General features: G+C 41.6%; 1 protein-coding gene across 1 annotated transcript; it reads right to left on the bottom strand.

The window, feature by feature from the left end:
- Positions 1–1824: 1824 nt before the first annotated feature.
- On the bottom strand, positions 1825–3150 carry LOC125341329 (PRAME family member 12-like). Its single transcript, XM_048333357.1, has one exon. The coding sequence runs from the start codon at positions 3148–3150 to the stop codon at positions 1825–1827; it is 1326 nt and encodes a 441-aa protein (XP_048189314.1).
- Between the last annotated feature and the right edge of the window lie 21154 nt (positions 3151–24304).

The raw sequence follows: 24304 nt of genomic DNA, 5'->3' as shown, positions 1-24304 counted from the left end.
CAGAGCTTACTCCATCTTGACTAGGGTAACATGGGAGGAAATGTTGAGGGGAGTAAAGCTGAGTCCATCTTGATTACTAGGTTAACCTGAGCCCAAAATTCGGCTTTTGTAAATGGCTTGCTTAACTTGTTTGTTGCTTGCTCTACCCACGTCAACCTCCTACATCTGTGCCACACTTGTTTAAGTTGTTTGTTGCTTGCTCTGCCCCCTGCATCTACCTCCTACATCTATGCTACTCTTTTACCTTTAGAAACCCCAATTTGAGGATTGCTTGAGGTCACCGTGTCAACACCAGAGTATGTACTGTGTCCCTAGCTTCTTAGTCTGCTTTTCACTGTTGCAGTTCAGCTCCCTAGTCTGTGCTGCATCCCTGGCAGGTCAATTCACTTTTTGCTTCCCCAATAAATCTATCTTTTTGCTTGAGACTGTCTCTGAGTGGAGGACTCTTGGAGGGACAGGACCTGCCTTCCTTGAACCGCATAAAAACAATATTGTCTCAATAAAAGTCCTTACAAAAAATTCTAGTATTCCTAGAATCCTAGCTACTGAAGAAGTCTGAGGCCGATGGGTGCAAAATTCAAATCCAAATGGGGCCAAATGTCTGTGAGATATTCTAGGATTTTGTCATTAGTGTGGTGCCTCAAGTTGTAATGCACTAGCCTTGATAAAATGTAGCTGAGGTATGACCCCCAGACTCTGAGTTCAAAACTCAATTCAGCAAAAAATAAAAAAAGAAGGAAGGAGTGAAGGAAAAATGGGAGGAATGCAGTCAGGAATGAATGGAGGGAGGCAGATAGGAATAGACATAGGTAAAGAAGTTGTCAGAATGCAAGGAAGGAAGTAACAAAACATAGAAGGAAAGAAGGGATGAAGGAAGGAGCAAAGAAAGGCAGGAACAAGCTACAGAAGGAAAGAAGGAAGGGAAGGTGGGAGAGAAAGGAAGACAGAGGTTCTTGCTCAGGCTGGATGTGAACTTTGATCCTCAGATCGCAGCCTCCTGAGTAGTTACAAATCTGAAGAACCCAACTGAGGCTGAGGGATGATTTATTCTTTGATCTGTTGTTGTTGGTCCTGGTTATGAACTCAGAACTGATCACTGTCTCTAAGCTGATTTTTCTCAAAGCTAGTACTCTACCATTTTGTACCATAGCTCCACTTCAGGTTTTCCTGTGGTTCATGGGAGAAAAGAGTCTCATCAACTTTCTGAATCAGATTGACTTCAAACTGTGATCCTCAGATCTCGAACTTGCTGATTAGACACAAAAAAAATGCTCTGGTTTTGGAGTTCTGAGAAATTATCTCTTTGTACTTATTGCTGTCTTTCTGTTTGAAATGAATACAGGGATTGATGGAGACAGAAAATTGTACAGAGTCAGAGAAAGACAGTCCTAGGACTTTGAAGTTTTCTTCCACTCTTTAGAAAAGGAAGACCATGTTCCAGTTCTTTCCAGCCTGAATTCCCTGGAAATTCCTAATGATGTGTGGACAGGACACATGTACCCCCAAAAGGCCCCAGAAGCTCTTGGGGTCCCCGTTATGATTGATCTGAAAGGCACAGGATCAGATGCCTACGTTATTCTACATACACTGAATATGGGATTTGTGCCCCCTAGAGAATGCTCTTGTGTCACAGCTCTCATTTCTAATGCAGAGAGAGGATTTCAGGATAGAAGTGCCTGACTACACAGGCAGATCAGAAAGGACAGGAAGTCCCTCCTCTGTGACCTTCCAGCAATCATCCGGGCCCAGGCTGTAGAATTTGCATTTGTTCTGGCAATGACAGAAATTGGTACAAATCTGGGCCTTCTGGCTTGGCCTTATGTCTCACAATCTCTGTGCCAATCCAGCCCGAACCCGGGCAAATCTTTCAGGTTGGATGTTCCCTGTATGGCGGTAGCTCTCCAGAGGGCCAGGATAAAGGCCTTGTCTCAAATGGCTGAGACTGACCATGTGGCTCAGGAGGTTCTGCAGGGAGGCCATGGAGATGAAGTTTCCAGGGAAACTGAAAAATCTGTGTTGAGAGCACTGGCTGAGGGCAGGCATGATGTTGGAGAGCTGGGAATCAGTGATGTCACAGTCCTCTAGGGCCAGGGCACACAGGGTGCCAGCTACATGCTCCAGTAGGGCACTCAGGAGCTCATGACTGACGCGGTCCATGCACAAACTCCTCAGCCACAGGTGATTAAACTGCCTGGTGCAGAGACACTGGGACAGAATCCTCATGTCTGCTTGCTTCAAGGGACAGGAACTCAGAGACAAGGCCTTCAAAGGCCTCAGACTCCCACAAATGGCTCGCAGTTGTTTATAAAGGAAGAAGACATCGTGGACATGGAGCTCCTGGAGATGCTGCAGCTGCCCCAGATGTGCCCCCAATTGGAAGGGATAGGGACAATTCCTGGAGGTGGATGTATAGAAGTTGAAACTCATCTTGGAGAAGTTGACAGTGTGAAGATTCTTCATCATATGCAGATAAGGAGCAAAGTTTTTCATGGTTACACGATGCCAGAAACTATTAAGTACCAATTCCTGGATGGAGTTCAGGCACACCACAAACAGAATGCTATGGATCATAGAGAAGGAACCTGACAGAATCTGCAGCTTCCTTGAGCACAGTTGGACGAGTCCTTTCCTCTCCCTCACCGATTGGAGCAGGAAGGCTTGGAGATCGTTCTGGGTGCCATTTTTGATAGTCAGGGCCATGGCAATGATCAAGGTCTGTTCTTCAGTCATGCAATTCACTGTTAAATTGTCAGTGAGGAACGCTGGATAAGAGATTTGGGCTATGGAGGGGTATCCCCACATCCAGATCTCTGGGTGCTCATTCCGGAGATCAAGCACTTGCAATTTACATCGACTGGACCACACCTTCTTGGCAAGTAGCAGATAGAGCCCATCCAGGATAGCCTTGAAAGTTTCCAGGTCTGGTGATTTTTCCCGGTCCCCCATGGGGAGGGAGGGGAAGGGCCAGGCCTTCACTATGTCCTTCAGCACCTCTCTATGGCCCCTAGCATAGACCTGCATAAAGAATGAAGGGAAGAGAAGCACTGGAAGATGGTAATGGGCCGGTTGCTCAGTATACTCTTCATGGCAAGTCGCTGGAGGGAGAGTGGGGTCTTGGTGCTTCTTAGTAGATGAGATGGGAGCTGCCATGCAGGGATCTCTGAATCCCAGTAAAGCCAGGCATTGACTGTAGGCTCCCGGACTCTGCTACTGTTCTCTGATCCTGGGCATCTTTATATCACAAGCCTCCACCCTCACCATTGGATATCATCCAATCACGGAGCATCATTTAATGGGATTTGTGAGCCACACTCAGTACATCTAGACAGGGTGTCACTCCCTGGGTTAATTCAAACTGTGCTTCCAATACAAAACGATAGAATTAAAGGCATGACCCACACAGCCCAACTGCTGTTTGAAATGTAAATCAAACTGAAGGCCCCCCCACCCCCAAAATACCCACCCTTCTATTTAATTCGTCCACACGTTCCCAGAGAGGCTTCATTGCCCTGGGCCTGCTAAGGAACCAAGGAGAACACCCAGCCCAGGACTACAGCATCCACAGAGACTACTGGACATTCTGCTTCTGTTTTTTCTTTCTGCCTTTCTTCCTTTTCATTCTTTCCTTTATAACTCATTCCTTCTGCATTTTTTGCATCTCTCCTTCCTTCCTTCCTTCCTTCCTTCCTTCCTTCCTTCCTTCCTTCCTTCCTTCCTTCCTTCCTTCCTTCTTTCCTTCCATCCTGATTGCTGTTCTCCCTTTCTCTCTTCCTCCATTTTTTAAATTATTACACTGAACTTGGAATTGAACTCAGGGCTGCCTGGCCTCTCTGCCCAAGCTGTGTTTTGTCAAGGCTAGTGCTTTACCACTTGAGTCACAAAACTAATTTCTGAATCCTACAAATGCTATTAGATTTTTGGCCCCATTTAGACTTGAACAGTGCATCTTTGATCTCAGAGTTCTTGAGGAGCTAGGAATCCTAGAATGTTTTCTGAGGAGTTTCTTGGACATAATTAGCTCACATACATCCCTGCCTGGCTAGCTTCTAAATGTGACATCACAACTCAGTCTCCTGAATAGTATTACAGGCATGTGACACTGGAACCTGGAGTGTGTATTTCTTTTCTATTTTGCTGTAGACTTTTTTTGGTGTTCCTCTGTGGGTATGAAGTGAATATTTCTTATGAGAGTGCAAATGAGCTGTGGACTGAATTTTGGAGACACGTTTGATCAAATCTCACCCGCTACAGCTTTAACTACTTAGAACTCTCATCCCAAAGTATCATACAAAGTAGAAAGAATTCTAGTGATTTTATGGGGTGTCATTTGGTATTTGATGTTAAAGTTTCTTGCATACCTTTTCCCCAGAATTTGATCTATGTCTGTTTCACTGTGGTCACAGGTTGATTTGTTTGTGGCAGATCTGGCAGCTAGGTGCAGTCTGAGATTTTGTGCTCCTTTCCAGCACTCTACACTTGAGCCACAGCTCTACTCTGGCTATTTGGGAGGATCACTAAGGGTGAGATTCTCAAGGAGATTCCTGCCTATGCTGGCTATGAAATGTGATCCTCAGATAAGATTGCTGAGCAGCTAGTATTCTATAACCAATAGAATAGCTAACCAATACTCAAATTCAGTGGTGCTGAGAAATACCATTCTACTCACGGGTTTCCTCTGTGTTTATTTTTGACTGATGATACAGTACACTGTAGATAGGGAGGTGGGAGCCCTATGACTTGTGGGGTTTAAACCAATCATTTGTAAAAACTGTATCAGGTTCCATTTCTTTCCAGAATTCACTCCAGATTCTTGCAGTGTATGCACAGGATATATGTACCCCAAATCTCTCAGAAACACCTAGGTTCCAGAGCTACAACTCAACTGAGGAACTCAAGAAATACTTCCTGTCTCACCCACCCCTACTGAACTTTGGGTCTGTGTCACCTGGAGAATGCTTTGTGCCCTTTTTAATTTCTGAATCTGAGAAATGATTCCGGGAGATAGGAACCTGTCTACAAAAATAGATAAGAAAGGCTAGGAAGACCCTCGTCTATGAGCACCCAGGAACCAATGGGCCTTGGTTAAAGAATTGGTACTTGTTCAGTCAATGATGGAATTTGGTACAGATCTGGACTTTCTAGGTTTTCACCATGTCTCTCAATGTCTGCACCAACCTAGCATGAATCTGGACAAATCTCTCAGGGTTGATGTTCTCTACCCAAAACAGAGCTGAATTCCATAGCCAGCTCTTTGCAGGAGGCCATCCCACTCAGGAGGGAGGAACCTCCCCCAGGCAAGCAACTCTCAGCCATGTAATCTAGGCCAGAGGCGCCCCGTCCTGCTGATTCCACAGCCTTTTCAAAGCCAGGCGGTAGAGGCAGCCGCCCAAGAGCAGACGAGAGGAGCCACAGTTCCGAGACTGTTCACGTCACCCATCTACAGAGGATGCCCAAGTCTTACCTGCAAGTGGTGTGAACCACAGAGACCCAGGATTTCACTAACGGGGGAGGGGGGGTGGGTCAGAACAGGTCCACCACCTGCTAACTGAAAGGAAGTCAAACCAGCCAAGGAGCAAAATCGACTGCAGACCATTGCAAGGAAACCAGAGACTGTAGAACACCCACCCAAACAAGGAAGATTCCATGTTTTTTTCCATTCAAACATTTTTTAAGCTTTTTTTTCCTTCTTCATATCTGAAACGTCGTTGGTTTTTTGTTTTTGATTTTTACCTGTTTGTTTTATCAAGTTTTTTTTTCTTGTTGTTTGTTTTCCTGGGTTTTTTCCTTTTTTACGTTAAATAATTTTTCCCTGTTTTGTGCATCTGTCTTCCAGTATTTTTTCTTTATTTCTCTCTTTACATTCTCTTTCTTTAAAAATTACTTTCTTATGAATAACACCTCCACCCTTTTCTGCTAACTCTCCATTGTCTATCATTTAAACCTTTTTCTTTCTACTGATTCTACTCTTCTCCACATTTCCATGTCACTGAAACTAAACCAAAATCATCACCCCCCATACATTTTACTCTATTCTATTTATTACATCTAACTTACCCTCCTGACTTAATGACATGACCTCCAGATTTCATTGACTCCTGGTTATTGGATAGAGGCTATCCCTGCTTAATTTGAGTGAATCAAAGGGGTTCATAGAGAAAGCCAGTCCAAAAAGAACTTAATATAAGAACAAGAATTGCTTATAGGCTTGTAACAGTAAATAAGTAAGTACTAAATTCAGGGCTCAGGATTGGTTGTCATATTGAAATTGTATTCTTTAGGAACATGAAATCTAATTTTACACACAGGTATACAAGGTATCTGTATATAATTGTGAACTTATAAGATTTACACAACAGTGTTTGGTAAGGTCTTCTTTGGGTTTTAAATGGTGCTCACAGGTGCTTGTAGATTGGCATGACCAATCCAAATGGGCAGAAGAAACACAAGAAAGATGGCAAACAATGGAGTTTTATCTCCCACTCAAAATAAGCAGGAAGCAGAGCAGTCAATCAAAGACATAGAAGAGAACCCTCAAAATGCTCTACAAAGTCTACTGATAAACATGTTAAATGGAAAGTTTGAATCAATACAGCAATCCTTCCATAAAGTACTAAATGATTTCATGGCCTAGACAAATAAAAAGATAAATGAAATTCAAAAGTCAAATGAAAAGATAGCTACTCAACTAAAAGATTTGAGAGACAGCACTCAAAACCAAATTAATGAATTTAATGAAGTAAAGGTGTCCATGCAGGACCTAAGAGATGACACAGAAATCATCAGGAAAGACCAGTCAGAAGGGAAAGAGATTCAAAATCAAGTCACTAGCCTACCGTCCCGACTAGTTGAAGCAGAGGATTGATTGAATCTCAGGAGCTGAAGATTACCTAGAATCTATGGAGAAAGATAAAAAAATCAATACAAACTCAATCCAATCGACAAAACAGATCACTCCAGGACCTCAAAGACACAATCCGGAAGCCCAAATTAAGGATAATAGGTATTGAGGAAAACGTGGAGAAAGAAGTTAATGGAATAGGAAAACTATTTAACAGAATATTAGCCAAGAATTTCTCAAATATCCAGAAGGATAGACCTATACAGATACAAGAAGCATTTAGAACCCCAAACCAACCAGGCCAGAACAGGACATCCCACCGACACACTGTGATCAAAACAGCATCAATAGAGTCCAAGGAAAGAATCCTTAAAGCTGTTAGGGAGAAGAAAATAATCACAGATAAAGGAAAACCAATCAGAATTATCCCAGACTTCTCAGCATAGACAATGAAAGCAAGAAGAGCCAGGAATGAGGTATGCCAAACCCTAAATAAAAATACTTACCAACCAAGAATACTGTACCTAACTAATCTCTCATTAATAGCCAAAGATCAAATAAACGTCTTCCACAGTAAGGAAAACTTGAAACAATGTATCTCCACCAAACCAGCTTTACAGAAAATCCTCTAAGATGTACTATACAGGGAAAATAATCAAGATCCCAATACAGACAGAGAAATGAACCCTAAATAGTATACCAGAATATTAAAACAAGAAAAGGGAAGACACAGCTTTTAATAAGATAGCTATCATGAAAGGAACAAACGATAATAAATCAATCCTAACTCTCAACATTAATGGACTTAATTCTCCAGTCAAACGACATATGCTCATAGGTTGGATCAAAAATCAAGATCCGTCTTTCTGCTGCCTCCAAGAGACACATCTAATCAGCAAAAGTAAAAATCTTCTAAAAGTGTAAGGCTGGAATAAAATCTATCAAGCAAACGGCGCCCATAAGCAGGCTGGAGTTGCAATTTTAGCATCAGATAAAATTGAATTCAAATTAAAAACGGTAAGAAGAGACAAAGAACTTTGCTACATCCTAATGAAGGGATCTCTCCTACAGGAGGATATTACCATCCTAAACATCGACACACCAAATACAGGAGCACCTAACTTCATCAAACAAGCACTACTGACTCTAAAAACACACACAGACCCAAACACAGCGATAGTTGATGACTTTGCCATTCCACTATCACCTAGGGACAGATCAACACAGAAAAAAACTGAACAAAGAAACCACAGAATTAAACAACTGCATTGACTAACTAGACTTAACCAATATCTACAGAATATTCCGTCAAGCAACACCAGAATACACATTCTTTTCGGGAGCACATGGAACACTCTCCAAAATAGACCGTATCTTAGGGCACAAAGAAAATCTGTACAAATTCAGAAGTATCAAAACCATTCCCTGATTTCTCTCAGATCACAACGGAATAAAATTAGAGCTCAGCTCAAACAGCCACCGCAGAAAATCCTACAATAGATGGAGACTAAACAACACACTGCTTAATCATCAGTGGGTCATTAAAGAAATTAGAACAGAAATTCAAATTTATGGAATTCAACCAAGATGAGTACACAAAGTATCAGCTCCTTTGGGACACAGCAAAGGAAGTACACAGAGGAAAATTTATATCTCTGCGTGCCTATACCAACAAACTGGAGAAACAGCAATTCAACAACTTATGGAAGCACCTTAAGCTCCTCGATAGAGAACAACAAGCCAAATCCAAAGTCAATAGACAGAAGCAAATAATTGAAATCAAAGAAGAATTAAATCAATTAGAGAAGAAAAAAACCATTGAAAGAATCAACAAAACAGAGTTGCTGCTTTGAACAAATTAACAAGATAGACAGACCCCTTGCAAATCTGACAAAAAAGTAAAGGCAGCACACCACATAAACAAGATCAGAGATGAAACAGGTACCATCACCATGGAAAAAAACAAAATTCAGAACACAATAAGGGACTATTTTGCAATCATATATGCCTACAAATTAGAGAAATTGGAAGAAATGGATGATTTCCTAGAAAATATTGATATTCCATACTCTCCCCTCCTCTTCAACATAGTATTAGAATTCCTAGCTAGAACAATTATGCAAGAAGAAAATATAAAGGGGATCCAAATAGGAAAAGATGAAGTTAAACTTTCTCTCTTCGCAGGTGACATGATCCTTTACCTAAAGAACCCCAATGACTGCACTTCAAAGCTACTAGAGCTGATCCAAAACTTTGGCAAAGTTGGAGGATATAAAATAAACCCTCAAAAATCAATGGCCTTTCAATATGATAATGACCTGAACGCCGAGGTATAAATCAGGAAAGCAACTCCTTTTGCAATAGCCTCAAAAAACACACAATACATAGGAATAACCTTCACCAAAGAAGTGAAAGTCCTCTATGATGTGAACTTTAAAAACAGGAAAAATAAAATTAATGCAAAAGTAAGGAAATGAAAAAGCCTCCCATGCGTCTACAAATTCAATGCAATACCCATTAATATCCCAACACCTTTGTTAATGAAATAGAGGAAGCAATCCAGAAATTCATATGGAACAATAAAGACACAGAATATCAAAAACAATCCTAAGCCTCAAGAACAGTGCTGGAGGAATTACAATACCCAACCTCAAGCTGCATTATAAAGCTATAGTAATGAAAACAGCTTGGTATTGGAACCAGAACAGGCCTGAAGACCAATGGAATAGTATTGAGGACCCAGAAATGGACCCACAGAACTATGCCTACTTAATCTTTGATAAAGGAGCTAAAATAATAGCATGGAAGGAAGATAGCCTCTTTAACAAATGGTGCTGTCAAAACTGGTTCAACACCTGCAATAAACTACAAGTAGATCCTTATATATCGCCCTGCACCAAAATCAATTACAAATGGATCAAAGACTTCAAAATTAAAATAGATACCCTGAAAACGCTAAAGGAAAGAGTAGGAGAAACACTTGGGCTCCTTGGCACAGGATGGAACTTTCTTAACAAAGACCCAGAAATGCGACAAATCAAAGAAAGAATGGACAAATGGGAATGCATCAAACTGCAGAGCTTCTGCAGGGCAAAGGACATAGCTGGAGAGATAAACAGAAACCCCACACATTGGGAAAAAATCTTTACAGGCCATACAATGGTCAAAGGCCTCATAACTAAAAAATATGCAGAAGTAAAAAAAAAATTACATTCCTACAAAACAAAACCACAAAGAACCTATAGCCCTCTCAACAAGTGGGCTAAAGACTTAAAAAGAGACTTCTCTGATGAGGAAAAGAGAATGTCAAAGATATATATGAAAAAGTGCTCTACATCACTGGCCATAAAAGAAATGAAAATCAAAACAACATTGAGATTCCATCTCACCCCAGTAAGAATGTCCTATATCAAGAAAAGTAACAATAACAACTGTTGGATGGGATGTGGCCAAAAGGGAACCCTACTTCATTGTTGGTGGGAATGTAAACTGGTTCAGCCACTCTGGCAAGCGGTATGGAGATTCCTCAGAAGGCTAAACATAGAGTGCCCCTATTACCCAGCAGCCCCACTTTTGGGTATCTATCCAGAATCCCCCAAGACCCCAAGACACCCAATCCAGGGTTTTGGCGCCGATCAGAGAGTTTGTTTGTCTTGTTTTGTTTGTCTTGTCTGTTGTGGTGCCCAAATCAGTATTCTGTATTCTGTATGGTTGGCATAAGACTTAAGCAGATGCGCGGGTGGGTCGTCAAGTGGGGGTCTTGGAAGAAGTTCCAGGCCTACATCTGAGTAAAGTTCCCTCCTCAGACTTTATAGGTGGTAGGAACAAAGCAGGTCACTCCTGAACAGTTGCATAAGACCGACATTCTCATTCTGTTCTTCCTCCTCTGGGTGGAATGAATCTGTTCGTGAGGAATCTGCTTTGTGTCTTTTTGTGTGTCTCTTTGGTGTTTGTTTTTGGTTGTTTGTATTTACTTTTCTGAAACTCACAATAAGATGGGACAGACTCAGACAACTCCTCTTTCTCTTCTGATGGGCAGACTCAGACAATTCCTCCTTCTCTTCTGAGGGACTATTTTAAGGACGTGAAAAGTCGTGCACTTGACTTGAATAAAGAAGTTTAAAAAAAAGAAAACTAATCATCTTTTGTTCTACATCCTGGTCTTGCAGGATTTGGTGAAACCCCATCCCCTTTCCTGGTTAAGGCCCTTTCTACCCCCTCAGGATCAGCTTCCAAGGAAGACATGGGACATGCGGCCTCTGCTGGTATAGAGTTCCAAACAGTCTCCTCAGGTCCCCCAAAATCTGGAGGACCAAGGGGAAAAGAGATCAGCTTCACGTAACCATTTTTTTTTCCAACTGAAGGTATTTAAAGGTCATTTGATTTGGTCAAATGCTCTAGTCAAAATTGGGCTGAGACTAGAGTCAAGTACTGGGTGGGCTGAGTCCTACCTAGCTCAGGGAATGCCCTTCCAACTATCTTCAGCAGAAAAGTATTCTGTGTGTTAAAATCTCTTGCTAAAATTAACAAGCCCTGGTAAATGAGGCTGGAGAATCTTAAAGTCATTTGTTAAAAGTTTTGTCTTAAATCTTGGATGGTTATTGCAAGAGTAAGATTGGCATAATACCTCTTGCCACTGGAAAATATATGGCCGACATTTATTTTGCGCACTTTAAGATCTTTTACCTGTGTATGTGTGTGCATGTGTGAGTGAGAATATGTTCAAGATTAAAACTGTCAGTATAATGTAAAAATGGGTGAGTTTAAGTTTGAACTGAAAGGTCATCAAGTTCGGGCCTTACCAAATGTTTTAAAGAATTAGTACATAGTGAAAAAAACCACACAGTTAAAAGATATATAAGGATTCTTTAATTTGCAGTTTAAAAAATCTGGTATCTTAATGCATAAGCGTATTAAGACTGTAATCAAGTAATTTTTTTTAGCAAAGACATTGGAAATGTAAAATTTATTTTCCTCTACTGTTAAAATTTGGGAGAAAATATCAGAAATTTGGATATTAATGTTTGTTTTTCACTGTTAAAAATTGCTTGGGTTTCTCAGTTAAAGATGCGGGTAAAAAAGGACAGAAAAACTTAGGACGAGCCTGTGTGCCTCTCCTTAGGAGTGAGGGGTGATCTGGTAAAGGTGCAGCTTAGCCAGTCTATGTGGTGGGACAGGCCCTTGGGGGAGTCCACACATGGTCAAAAAAGTGTAACCTGGCACAGAGGCAATTCATCAAGCCGTAAGGAATAGCATGGATAAATGGAGGCTTTGTCTTACATCTTTTCCTTACAGGTGGACAAAAATATCTGATGGTAAAATAGGTGATGTGATGATGGTATTGGAATCTAAAACTGCCCCTTGGGAGGTTTTAAATTTTTTTAAAGTTTTCAAAAGAGAGTTAAAAATGTATCTGTACAATGTAATTTGATTTCTAGGCTATGTTGCAATTTGGATGTATCTTTACAAAGGGGACACAGATGCTAAGTGTAGATACTTGTGTTTGTTATTTCGGTACTTGTAATTCTTACATTAAGAGAAAACTGTCATTTGAGTTCAGAGGTGTTCTAGGAAGTAACTCAGACTACAGAAAAAAAAAAGGCCCTTTTAAAACGGGCCACCGTGAGGCAATGGACTGTGACCAGTGCCTCTAGATTTCAGAGTTCTTCAAATACAATTTAAAGCTAAAGTGTAATTGTTAGAACAGAGGCTAATGTTAGACTTTTTAAAAAAATCAGGAATGTATTTCTAGATATGAGATTTGAAAATAGTTCTTCTAAATGTTTGTTTTAAATTGGACATAATAAATAATTAAGGCTTCCAAAATGATTGTTTAAATTGCTTTTCCAGTTTGCCTTGCAGGTTTTATAACAGTTTCCAGGTAGGACTATAGTAAAAGACAGATGATTCTTACAAGTTGATCAAAGGTAACTTTGGCATTTAATAATTTCCAGGTAAGATCATGCTTAAAAACTACTTCTGTGTGGACCATCTTGTTGTTTAATTGGAGTAAAGTGGCCTTTTGTAAGACATGTTGATCTGAAAACTGTGGTTCAGAGCCAGCCTGGGCAGAGAAAGTTCCCTGTGAGAGTCTTCATCTCTGTTCAACCAGCTGAGTGCTGGGAATAGAGTTGTGTGGAGCTGAAAGTGGCAGAGTGCTAGCCTTGAACTGGAGAGCTGAGGGACAGCACTCAGGCCCTGAGTCCAAGTCCAGCAACATATCAAGAGAAATGACAAAGGTGCATTTACCTCAGAATAAAAAAGTCACTCCTTGGACAAAAGTGATGGAGCATCCAGAGGCAGCAAGCCACTCCTTGGATGGCAGAGATGGTGTCAGATCCTACAGTCATGTGTGGTTAGCCCTTAAAAAGTTAATCAGAGGGCTGGGAATATGGCCTAGTGGCAAGAGTGCTTGCCTCCTACACATGAAGCTCTTGGTTCGATTCCCCAGCACCACATATATGGAAAATGGCCAGAAGGGGCGCTGTGGCTCAGGTGGCAGAGTGCTAGCCTGAGCGGGAAGAAGCCAGGGACAGTGCTCAGGCCAGGACTGGACAAAAAAAAAGATATGAGCTTATTGGTCAAACAACTACAAAAGCAATACTTGCAAAACTGTTTGGTGTAAGTGAATTGAACACCTCCGGGGAGGGGGGGGGGAAGGGAAAGGGGGAGGAGAGAGGGCGTATGAGGGACAAGATAACAAACAGTACAAGAAATGTATCCAATGCCTAACGTAAGAAACTGTAACCTCTCTGTACATCAGTTTTATAATAAAAATTTGAAAAAAAAAAGTTAATCAGAGCTGGTAGCTCCTAGAAGAATAGTTTGTAAGCATTCCTCTCTAACAGCCATGTCTGTCTACTGGGCAGGAACTTGTCAGTCATCTCTGACAGTGGAGAGTAAAGCTAAGATTGTCAAATGGGGAGATAGTTTAAAATCCCAACCCCCTGCATCTGCTCAAAGTCCTAACAGACAGGGAAAATTCTGAGTTATCATAGGGGATTTCACTAGTCAGGCCTTAGGATGAACTTCTTTAACCAGTCTATGCAGAAAGTTGCAGGCAACCCAGCAAGAGGTATGACATTCGATTGGAGCCACTGGGAGACACTGCTGCCTGCTGCCGCCACAATCCTTCCTATCCCATTTGGGTTAATATGAAGTATGGCCTGACAATCATCTGGAGCCATCTATAAACTTTTCACTGCTCAAGTATATTTGGACATCAGGGAATGCATGCATCCATTGATAAGCTGAAAGCATGTGATGATATGAGTCATTGTTTAACTGGTCCCCTTGGCTGACATAGTTAATAACCTCAGTAGCAGAACCTTTGGTGTTGGTAATATTTAATTTAATGGTTAGTCCTTATATTCGTAATAGGCTCACTACATTTGTAAGAGATTGTGTCAGTACAGTAGAACTAATGATGCTCAGGTCTCAGTATCAGCCCCTGGATATTGAAGACATAGAAATGTATGATAATGAGGCCATGATTGGCCCCCTCAGTAACCAGTAGAAGAGGAGGAAATGCAAGGGCTGACCTGAAAACTGGAGAAATTAAATATAAGTTTGGTGTTAACATTATAACAGTTTCTAAACTCTGGTGATTACTCCATGTTAGAGGGCTGCACCCCCACCTGTGAAACTAGTTTCTTGTAATTTGACATTTTAAAATGTAGGGAGCATTTGTTCACCTCTATACCTGGGTAACAACCATGGTAACAGACCGGAAGAAATGATCATCGTCATTGACTATAGAAATAACCATAATAGTAGTAGAAATGCCATGGTAACTGTTGGGTGGTTTACTTATGATTGAGTACTGGATTGTTTTAGCCCACTCAAGCTTGCTTAGTAGTAATGGGAAAACATGCTCGCAATTGTTAAAATAAAGTTGGTACTAGGTAAGCCTGACTGCAATATTCTGCTTCTGTAAATGGCTTGCTTAACCCATTTGTGACCTGCTCTACCCCTTGCATTAACCCCCTGCATCAGAGCTATGTGACCACCTGTTGTCAATGTCTGATATCGAGGCCAATTCCCGATATCAAAGCCAAAATAGATAACTGAAAGGGTAGATAGCCAATAGAAATAGGACAAGATTTGCTAAATGCCATCTAATCAAGTATCTGCCAAGTTGGATCCTGGTCCTGTTGTAATCGCAATAAAATCCCTGCCTATCTGAGGGTAGGGACTCTCAATCCAGATCCCCTGCGTCGGCGATGGTTGGGAGTCCAGGCTGGAGCTTGCATAAAGACTCATGCGTTTGCATCAGTATCGGCTGCTTGTTGGTCTTTGGGGACCGGAAATCTGGCATAACACTTCCTTCCTTTCTTGCTTCCACCCTCTGTACCTCCCTCTCTTACTTCATCACTTTCTTCCTCCTTTCCTTCCTGGCTGCCTTCTTCCATTCCTTCCTTCCCTTTTTAATTTGAGCTGAACTGGAATTGGACTTGGGGCAGCCTGGGGTCTATACCTGGGCTTTGTTTACGAGGCTAGTGCTCTACCACGTTTTGTCCAGTCCTGGGACTTGAACTCTAGGCCTATACTGTGTCCCCGAGCTTCTTTTGCTTGAGGAACTTTGAGCCAAAGTGATGCTTCTGGCTTTTTTCAGTAGTTTATGGGAGAAAAGAGACTCAGTTTCCTACTTGGGCTGGCTTCAAATCGTGATTCTCATATCTCAGCTCTCTAAGTAGCTAGGATCACAACAATCATGATCCACTGGCCACTGGCTTAAAACTTATTTTTCACCAGTCTACTCAGGAGGTCAAAAGTCCAAGAATCAAAGCCAGCCCAGGCAGGAAAGTCTATGAGCCTCTCCAATTAACCAAGAGAAAACTGAAAGTGGTGATGTGTCTCAAAAGGGTAGAATACTAGCCTTGAGCAAAAGACCTCAGGGACAGCACCCAGGCCCTGATTGAAAGCACTATCCATGATAAAGAAATAAGAAGACTATTTGAAATGAGGATTTAATAAAGAATTGGGATTCAATGATGGATGCATTTTTCACATGTTGCATAACTCCCAGACTTCTGCCTGTGTGAGCTCATAATATTTCTGGATCATGGAGATGTGGTGCTTTAAACAATCAGCCAGAAAATAATAATGGCAGAACAACCAGACCCCCCTTTTTTCCCCATGTGTGATGGTATTGAGGCTTGAACTCAGGCCCTGAGCTCTGTCCTTGAGATTTTACACTCAAAGCAGGAGCTCAACTACTTGAGCCAAAGCTCTAATTCTTGGTTTCTCTGAGATTAATTGGATAGAAGTTTCACAGACTTTCCTGGCTGGCTTTTCTGTTTTGTTTTGTTTTTGTCTTTGTTTTTGTTTTGCCAGTCCTGGGCCTTGGACTCAGGGCCTGAACACTGTCCCTGGCTTCTTTTTGCTCAAGGGTAGCACTCTGCCACTTGAGCCACAGTGCCACTTCTATATATGTGGTGCTGGGGAATCAAACCCAGGGCTTCATGTATAGGAGTCAAGCACTCTTGCCGCTAGGCCATGTTCCCAGCCACTCCTGGTTGGCTTTGAACCATGATCCTCAGAATATTAGAATAGCTGAGAGTGCAGGCATGAGCCACTGGTACCCAGGACTGAGAATCCTCAGAGATGACCCAGAGGCTCCCCAGGTCTCCAGAGACCCTAACTCAAGGTGCTGGAGGCCCTACTGCCTTCACAAAAAGTATGAATTTAAGGGCTGAGGATATGGTCTAGTGGCAAGAGTGCTTGACTCATATAAATGGAGACCTGGGTTTGATTCCTCAGCACCACATATATGCAAAATGGCCAGAAGTGGCACTGTGGCTCAGGTGGCAGAGTGCTAGCCTTGAGCATAAAGAAGCCAGGGACAGTGCTCAGGACATGAGTCCAAGGTCCAGGACTGGCAAAAAAAAAAAAAAAGTATAAATTTCAAGTCAACATAGTGTGTAGTAAATATCAAAGAATCATGTATTTCTGTGGAAGAATCTTATCTCAGTATGCACACCTGCACACCTTTGACTATAGCACCAGAAGTGTTCTTTGGACAAAGTAGTGACCCAATTAACCCCAGATAAGGGCAGAAACGGTTCACATTCCATTATTTGTAAAGTTATCTACTGTTTGCTCTCATTATTTTTGCTACACATTTTATTTTTATTTAAAGGTTTTAGGCAACCTAAGAACAAATGTAAAAGTAAAGATGCAGTAAAAATGAACTGCTTGGTATTCACTATTCATGTCTATCAAGCACAGCAGTAAACAAAAACCCCATATATTTAACCTTTTTTTTAGATTTGTTTTTTTGCTTTTGTGATTTTCTTTTGATATTTGCCTAACATGCATGTGCTGTAAAAATAGTTAATAGGGAAATAACTTGAGATGATGGCTAGCTTTGCTTAATGTCTTATGAAATTTTCATGACCAATCCAAGCATAATTGCGAAGAACACGTGTATTCAGTTCATGTAAGTGGAATACAAGTTGTATGAATGGAAAAAAAAAGTTACTGAGGGTTATTAATTGGATTCACCCCTCACTAAAAATTACTTCCAAACATTTACAACCTATTTTCCAGATTTTACAGGGAGACTCTAACCCAGCCTCTCCAAGAATACTTACACCTAAAGTGGTTGAGGCATTGAAAGTTATTGAGTGTGCAATTGGTGAGGCCCAACTTCTATGCATAGATTATTCCTAACCCATTGTTTTATGTATTTTAAATTCTAGTAAATTCCCTAATGCTGTTCCTTGGCAGGATGCTCCCATTGAATGGATACTTTTGGCTTTACAGTCTATGAGTGCAATTAACCCTTTGATTACTTTAATTTCCTCACTTATTTCTAAGGGAGGCAGGCTTTATATTCAGTTGAATGGGCATGAGCCTGATGCCTTAGGCCTGCTCCTGACTAGGAATGTATTTTTACAAACTTCCTTGGAATGGCAAATTGCAATGGCCAAATTTCCTGGGCAGGTACTTTTTCACTTGCCCGCATCACCATTATTGCAGTTTGCTGATGGTCACTATGGTACTGCCTGCTCCTTTATTTTCCCCAAACCTATTGCTAATGTTCCCAATGTGTTTATTGATAGGTCTAAAAGTTTTAAAAAGTAGGGCTTTGGTTACACTGCCCTCATCATACGTCCACCACACAGGTTCAATATAATAGCACATCTACACAAAGCGTGGAGCTGTTGGCCACCATTTGGGCTTTACAACAGTATTCTTTTACTATAAATTTGTACTCAGTCAATATGTTGTTTCTGCTTTACAGCGCATCCAGGATGTCATTATTCTTACTTCAGATGAGGAGCTGCTGCACCTTTTTTCTTCCCTCCAACAACTGTTGCAGCACACAACTCCTATATATATTTGTTATATATGTGCACATTCTCTTTTGTCTGGACATTTAATGTATGACAATGTCCTTCCTAATAAGTTTCCTTGTATTGCCATGCTTATTCAATTTCTGTTAATGCTACACATGATGCCCATCAAAAATTTCATCAAAATACAGCCACCCTTCCTAAGCACCTTAAATTAACACATGAGCAATCTCATACTATTGTTCTCCAGTGTGGCCATTGTCCACTTACTCTTGCTATTCCCACCGTCAGGGTTAACCCATGGGGTTTTCTGCCTAAACAATTGTGACAAATGGATGTGACCCATATCCCTTCTTTTGGTGGTTTATCCTATGTTCATATTTCTGTGGACACTTACTTTGGATTGCTTTTTGCTTCATTTCACACAAAAAGTCTTATAAAAATGTTGCCGCGCATTTATTTATGGCTATTGCCTTTATGGATTTGCCTCAACAAATTAAAACTGATAATGGCTTTGCCTATACTTCTCAGGCCTTTAAAACATTATGGTCACAACTACATTATTACTCTAACCACTGGCATTGCCTACAATGTACAAGGACAAGGCATTGTCGAGTGAGCCTATGGCACTTTAAAAAAGGAAATTCCAAAAATTAAAAGGGGAATATGCTACTCGGAAGACTTTACCATATACTATTATATCTATTTGTGTTTCAAATTTCTTAACTGTCTCCAAGGATGACTTCACTACTTCACTGCACCGATGGGAGAAAGTTGCCATGCCAACAGCAATGATGTGATGGAAAGATCCTTTGACAGGAGTCTGTTATGGTCCTGATGCCTTCTTACGATGGAGCCAAGAATTTGCTTGTGTTTTTACAGGATGTGGAGTTGCCGAGGTGGATTCCAGCCCAGCTTGTTGACCATGCTGAGACTGTCGGTTGTTCCAAAAGATGGGCTTAAAGGAGTGCATGCCTCAAACCTGCATCCAGAGGGCTCCATTCCCAACTTGGGGGCAAATAAAGACCCTATCCTCCAAGAGTCAGGAGATAGTGAAAGAACTTCTCACCTAAAACCATTTTCGTCACTATGCTGGCCTTGATAACTTGAGCCCAAGTGCCTGCTGAAGTCCACTGGACCTAATTGCCTGCCCTGCCCCTCCTTGCCTGTCCAGTGATTTGGGGGAACCATCTATTAGTGTGTTTATTAATGCCAAAGGCAGCATTTGGGGGAAAGAGTGTTGGATTTCATGAACCATATTATAAGCTTATAAATTGGAGAGAGCTGTCTGCTACCCCACCTGTTTGCATGTCCATGGACAGCATACATGGATGTTTTCATGTAGTAGAACATACACATATGGTAAGGTATACAGGGATAGACTATGGCCTTGTTTTCTTCAGGAGGAAATAGATATTTAGATGAAAAAAGATGGAGCTTATGCATAACACTTCTAGAGTTGCTTTGACAGGAGCTGCTGTTTGCCCCACCTGGCTTCCACTATGCCCAGAGGTTTTGGCAGCTGCCATTGACCAGCCTGGATGGTCTGGAGGGCCTGTGGATTTGACATCTTGTCCACTGTTCCAGTGGTGGGAATCCCCTACTATGCATTGCAGGACTGATCCCAGAGATGTGACATGATCAACAGCATCTTTCCAGCCACCATCATTGTCAGCCCACATGGACAAGCTCACTCTGATATATGGAGACTGGCTGATGCCTTGAGGCCTACTTGGACTAATGCCTTTTATCTTCCTGTACCTTTGTTCCAGGGACCTATCCCATCCCCTGACTTTGTGTCATTTACTTGCAAACTTGTGTTATGCATCCTTACATGCTGGTAGTTGGATCAGTTATGGTTGTAAAGGGTGGGGATGTGTTTCATGCTTCCTGCAAAACTGTGTTCTTACTAACTCCAAAAGCAATTTTATACATCCTGGAGCATGTACAGTATTTGTAACTATGTGCCCCCTTGTCTTATGTTGCCTGTAAAGTTGATGGAATCATGGTATATTGACGTTGGGCCTCAATTGCCTGTTGAGGTTCAGAAATCTCTTAGATGCTCACATAGATTTTTTGAGAATACTGATTGCCAGCATTATTGCTAATATACCTCTTATTGGTAGTGCAACTGCTTCAGCTGTGGTTCTTACCCAAACCATGAATGTTAATACTTTGGCTAAAAATATTTCTAGTGCCCTTGAGACTCAGCGCTACTAGATAAAAAGATTGTGGAATGTATGGATGCCTTGGAAACAGACATGCTGTATGTTAATATTCAGGTAAAACTGCTGAAGACCCCATTAAAAATGACTTGCAATGCTAATTATCAATACATTTGTGTTACCCCTCTTATATATAATGAAACTGTGACTTGGATCAATATTCAGCATCATTTTCAAGAAATCTGGTCCCATGATAATTTGAGCTCTGTCATTATACAGTTTCAGGGACAGATATTTGATATTGACCACTCTACCCTAAAGGCTGAGGATCCCGAAGACTTTGCTGCCTTAGTTCTCCATTACCTACAGGGATTTAACCCAGGAAATGTGTGGCAGCACTTCTTTTGTTATTTCTTGGGCATTTTTGTATTCATTGTTTTGGTGTTCCTTTCTCTGCCTTTCCTTCTGAGCTATTTAACTCCCCCTTTATTCTAGGTCCAGGCTGATTTGCACTTGCTCAACTTAAAAAACAAAATAGGTGGAAGATGGTGCAGACCCTGGGATGCCAGGATCTGGAAAGGTTTGAGCAAAGGCTCCATGGCCATGGACTTTAACCCTCAGGAATTGAAGCACTTGCCCTTTTGCTTTGGGGAAGTACTTCTTCCAGCTTTGGGGCCTAGGGGGTTACCTGAGGGAGCATGGTAGACAAGGATTGGTTGGTTTTGCCATCCGCCTTCTCTATGTCTCCATCATCAATCCCCTTGCCCCTTGGAAATACTTGTCTCTGCTGCAGCTGGCCTGTGGTGGGAGGTGTGTCCTTTTCTACTTGAATTCTCAGCACTTCCTGCCTTTGTGGGGTTGTCATCTGACTTCCTTTCTCCTGGCCAGGTTTATTCTTGGTGCTGAGGACAAAATGTGCTTAACTCTTATTTCAAACACGTGCATGTGGCTGGGAAGAGATTGCCTTGCCACCCACACAGGAGCCAGGACTTCAGCTTAAGCTTCCTAAAGAAGTCGCTATTAGAGGACATCCATTCATGAAGCATCTTCATGAGACACTCTGTTTCACATCTGGCTAGTTAAACTTATCTGTGTGTGTGTGTGTGTGTGTGTGTGTGTGTGTGTGTGTGGTTGTGCGTTTTTCTATGGAAACCACATTTTCTTGCCTGCCCTGCAGTACTGTTATGACTAGATTTCCTATCCCCAAGGAGCCGATTCTGATGCAAACACACAAGAGTCTTTATTGCAAGCTTGAGCATAGACTCTCAACCTTCAACGACACATTGGATCGGGACTGAGGGTCCCGACCCTCAGATAGGCAGGGATTTTATTGCGATTACAACAGGACCAGGGTATTTCAAACTTGGCAGATACTTGATTGGATGGCATTTAGCAAGCAAGTCTTGTCCTATTTCTATTGTCTGTCTACACTTTCAGCTAACTAGTTTGGCTTTGATAACAGGAAATGGACTAGATATCAGAACTGACTACAGGTGGTCATATAGTACTGTTACAGGGGGTTAATTGCACGGGGTAGAGCAAGTCACAAATGGGTTAAGCCAGCCGTTTACAGAAGCAGAATTTTGTGGTGAGCCTGACCTAGTATCAACTTTATTTTAACAATTGCTACCATGTTTTCCCATTACTACTAAGCAAGCTTGAGCAGGCTAAAACAATCCAGTACTCAATCATAAGTAAACCAACACAACATTAACATGGCATTTCTACTACGATTGTGGCTATTTTTATAGTCTGTGACTATGATCATGTTTTTTCCTGCGCTTACCATGGTTGCTACCCAGGTACAGAGTGGAATTCGGGCTCCCTATATTTTTAAATGTCAAAGTACAAGAAACTAGTCTCACGGGTGGGGGTGCAGCCCTCTAGCATGGAGTCATCACCAGGTTTAGAATCAGTTATAATTTTAACATTAAAACCTATATTTAGTTACTCCAGTTTTCAGGTCAGACCTAACAGTACCTTCTAAGGCATATGGCTAGGATGGGCCATTTGAGACAAGGGCTCTATCCTGCTCCTCTGGACAGCAATGAAGTCCCAAAGGATATTGACCCTGAGAGATTTGCAGAGGGACTTTCTGGGTTGGCACTCATTGACAGAAATGTGGACAATGCAGAAGATCCAAATAGGTGGAGATTACTTTCCTGAACCGAAGTTCCAATTCTATAATCTGGAGCATGATGGTTCTTGGGTAGTCACAGAGGAGGAACTTCTTGGCCTTTCTGATTTGCCTGTGTAGTCTGGCACTTCTTCACAGCATCAGAAATGAAAGCCAGGACGTAAGTGTATTCTCCAGGATACACATAATGCACATTAATTTTGAGTGGACCAGACAGAGTGGGCCTGAGCTTTTCATTTCAACCACATCTCTGGAGCCCCAGGAGATTCTGAATGCTTTTGAGATTCATGTATCCCGTGAACACACTATAAGAATTCTGGAGTCTGTTCAGCCTGGAAAGAACTAGAACCTGATCATGTTTTTATAAATGCTTGAAAGAAAACTCCTAAGGTGTGAAATAATCACTTACTACCTGTAATTTACTGTATCAATTCATCAAAAATAAAAAGTTTGGAAAAGCACAAGTAAGAAGATCTTGTTTTTCAGCAGCAAAGAATGAGAGTATTTTTCACCTCTAGAATCGTAGGTACACTGAAAGTCTGAAATCTGAGGATCACAATTAAAGACCTGTAAGGGCAGGATGTCCTTCAGACTCCCATCTCTAGTCAACCTCCAAAAGAACCAAATGCAGACTTGTGGTTCATGTCATAGAGTGTTGGCATTGAGCACAACAGCTAGGTGCCAGAACTGGCACAAAGAAACACACAAACAAATAAACCCAGGACCAAGGTCAAAAATACATAGACAATATTCTGGGGAAAGGTATGCAGGAAAATTCAACATCAAATAGCAAATGACTTCCAACTAAATTCAAGAGATTTTTCTACTCCTCCACCTTGCTTGGGGTGGGGATTCTCAGTACTTAAAGCTGTAGTGGTCGAGATTTGATCAAATGTGCCTTCAAAATGCAGACCACAGTTCATTTCTATAACCAATATTCACTTTCTGCCTGTTAGGTGTGAAAGGGAAAATAGTTCCTCCCTTTCCTTTTCAATTGAATTTTGGGTCACTTTGTCTAGTGTAGATTTGCTCTTGACCTCTCTTTCCCCAATATATATCTATTACATAGTTATCATCATCTCTCCTCATATCCTATCTCTCCATTGCAGGAAAAAAATGACCATCACAGCAACCATCTCACCTCCTCCTGACTGCAATGTCTACATCCAGAAAAGAGCATCCTCATTCCTAACTGTATCCTAGCTCCTGTGGCCTGTCTCCCATAGCGAAAATCTCTTGGCGACTGGCACCTGGAGGTAGTTTCTATTCTGCCTGCAGTTTGTGCCTCACTGAGAAGACAGAAATCAGCATCTATTACATAGAAATAATGTCCATTTGGCTCCAGTATGAGGTCCTGTCATATCGCTTGTGATTGCCAATTCCTGACTCCACCAACACCTGGCGACCTTGGTTCTGTCTCTGCAAGCTGCACTCTCCTTCTTCTTGCTCCATAGAAACCCTTTAAAGAACCAATGTGCAATGGAGGGGAGGGGATCTGGGCCCACTAAAGCAGGGTATTGACACACATAGGACAAGCTAAGAATCAGTAGATCATTCTGTGTCAATCCACCATCATAACCATCTCCACTATCTCCAGTAGAATAACAACATCACCAACATGATCTGTATATCCACCAGCACTGGCCTCATCATCACCACCAATACCACAATTAACACCATCAACATCACCATCACCATCACCACTATCATCATGGTAGTCACTACCATCTTCATACTGAACAAACATATGTCTTTATCTATTGTCTGTGCCAATTCTCACCACAACCCAATGACTTATCTTGAAACAGGAGGCCAGGTCCCAGGGAAGTCTAGCAGTGCCCACTTTCACTGCTCCCTGGCTCCT

Source organism: Perognathus longimembris, chromosome 24 (assembly GCF_023159225.1).
Source record: "Perognathus longimembris pacificus isolate PPM17 chromosome 24, ASM2315922v1, whole genome shotgun sequence".
NCBI lineage: Eukaryota > Metazoa > Chordata > Mammalia > Rodentia > Heteromyidae > Perognathus > Perognathus longimembris.
This window is presented reverse-complemented; position numbering and strand designations above follow the sequence as displayed.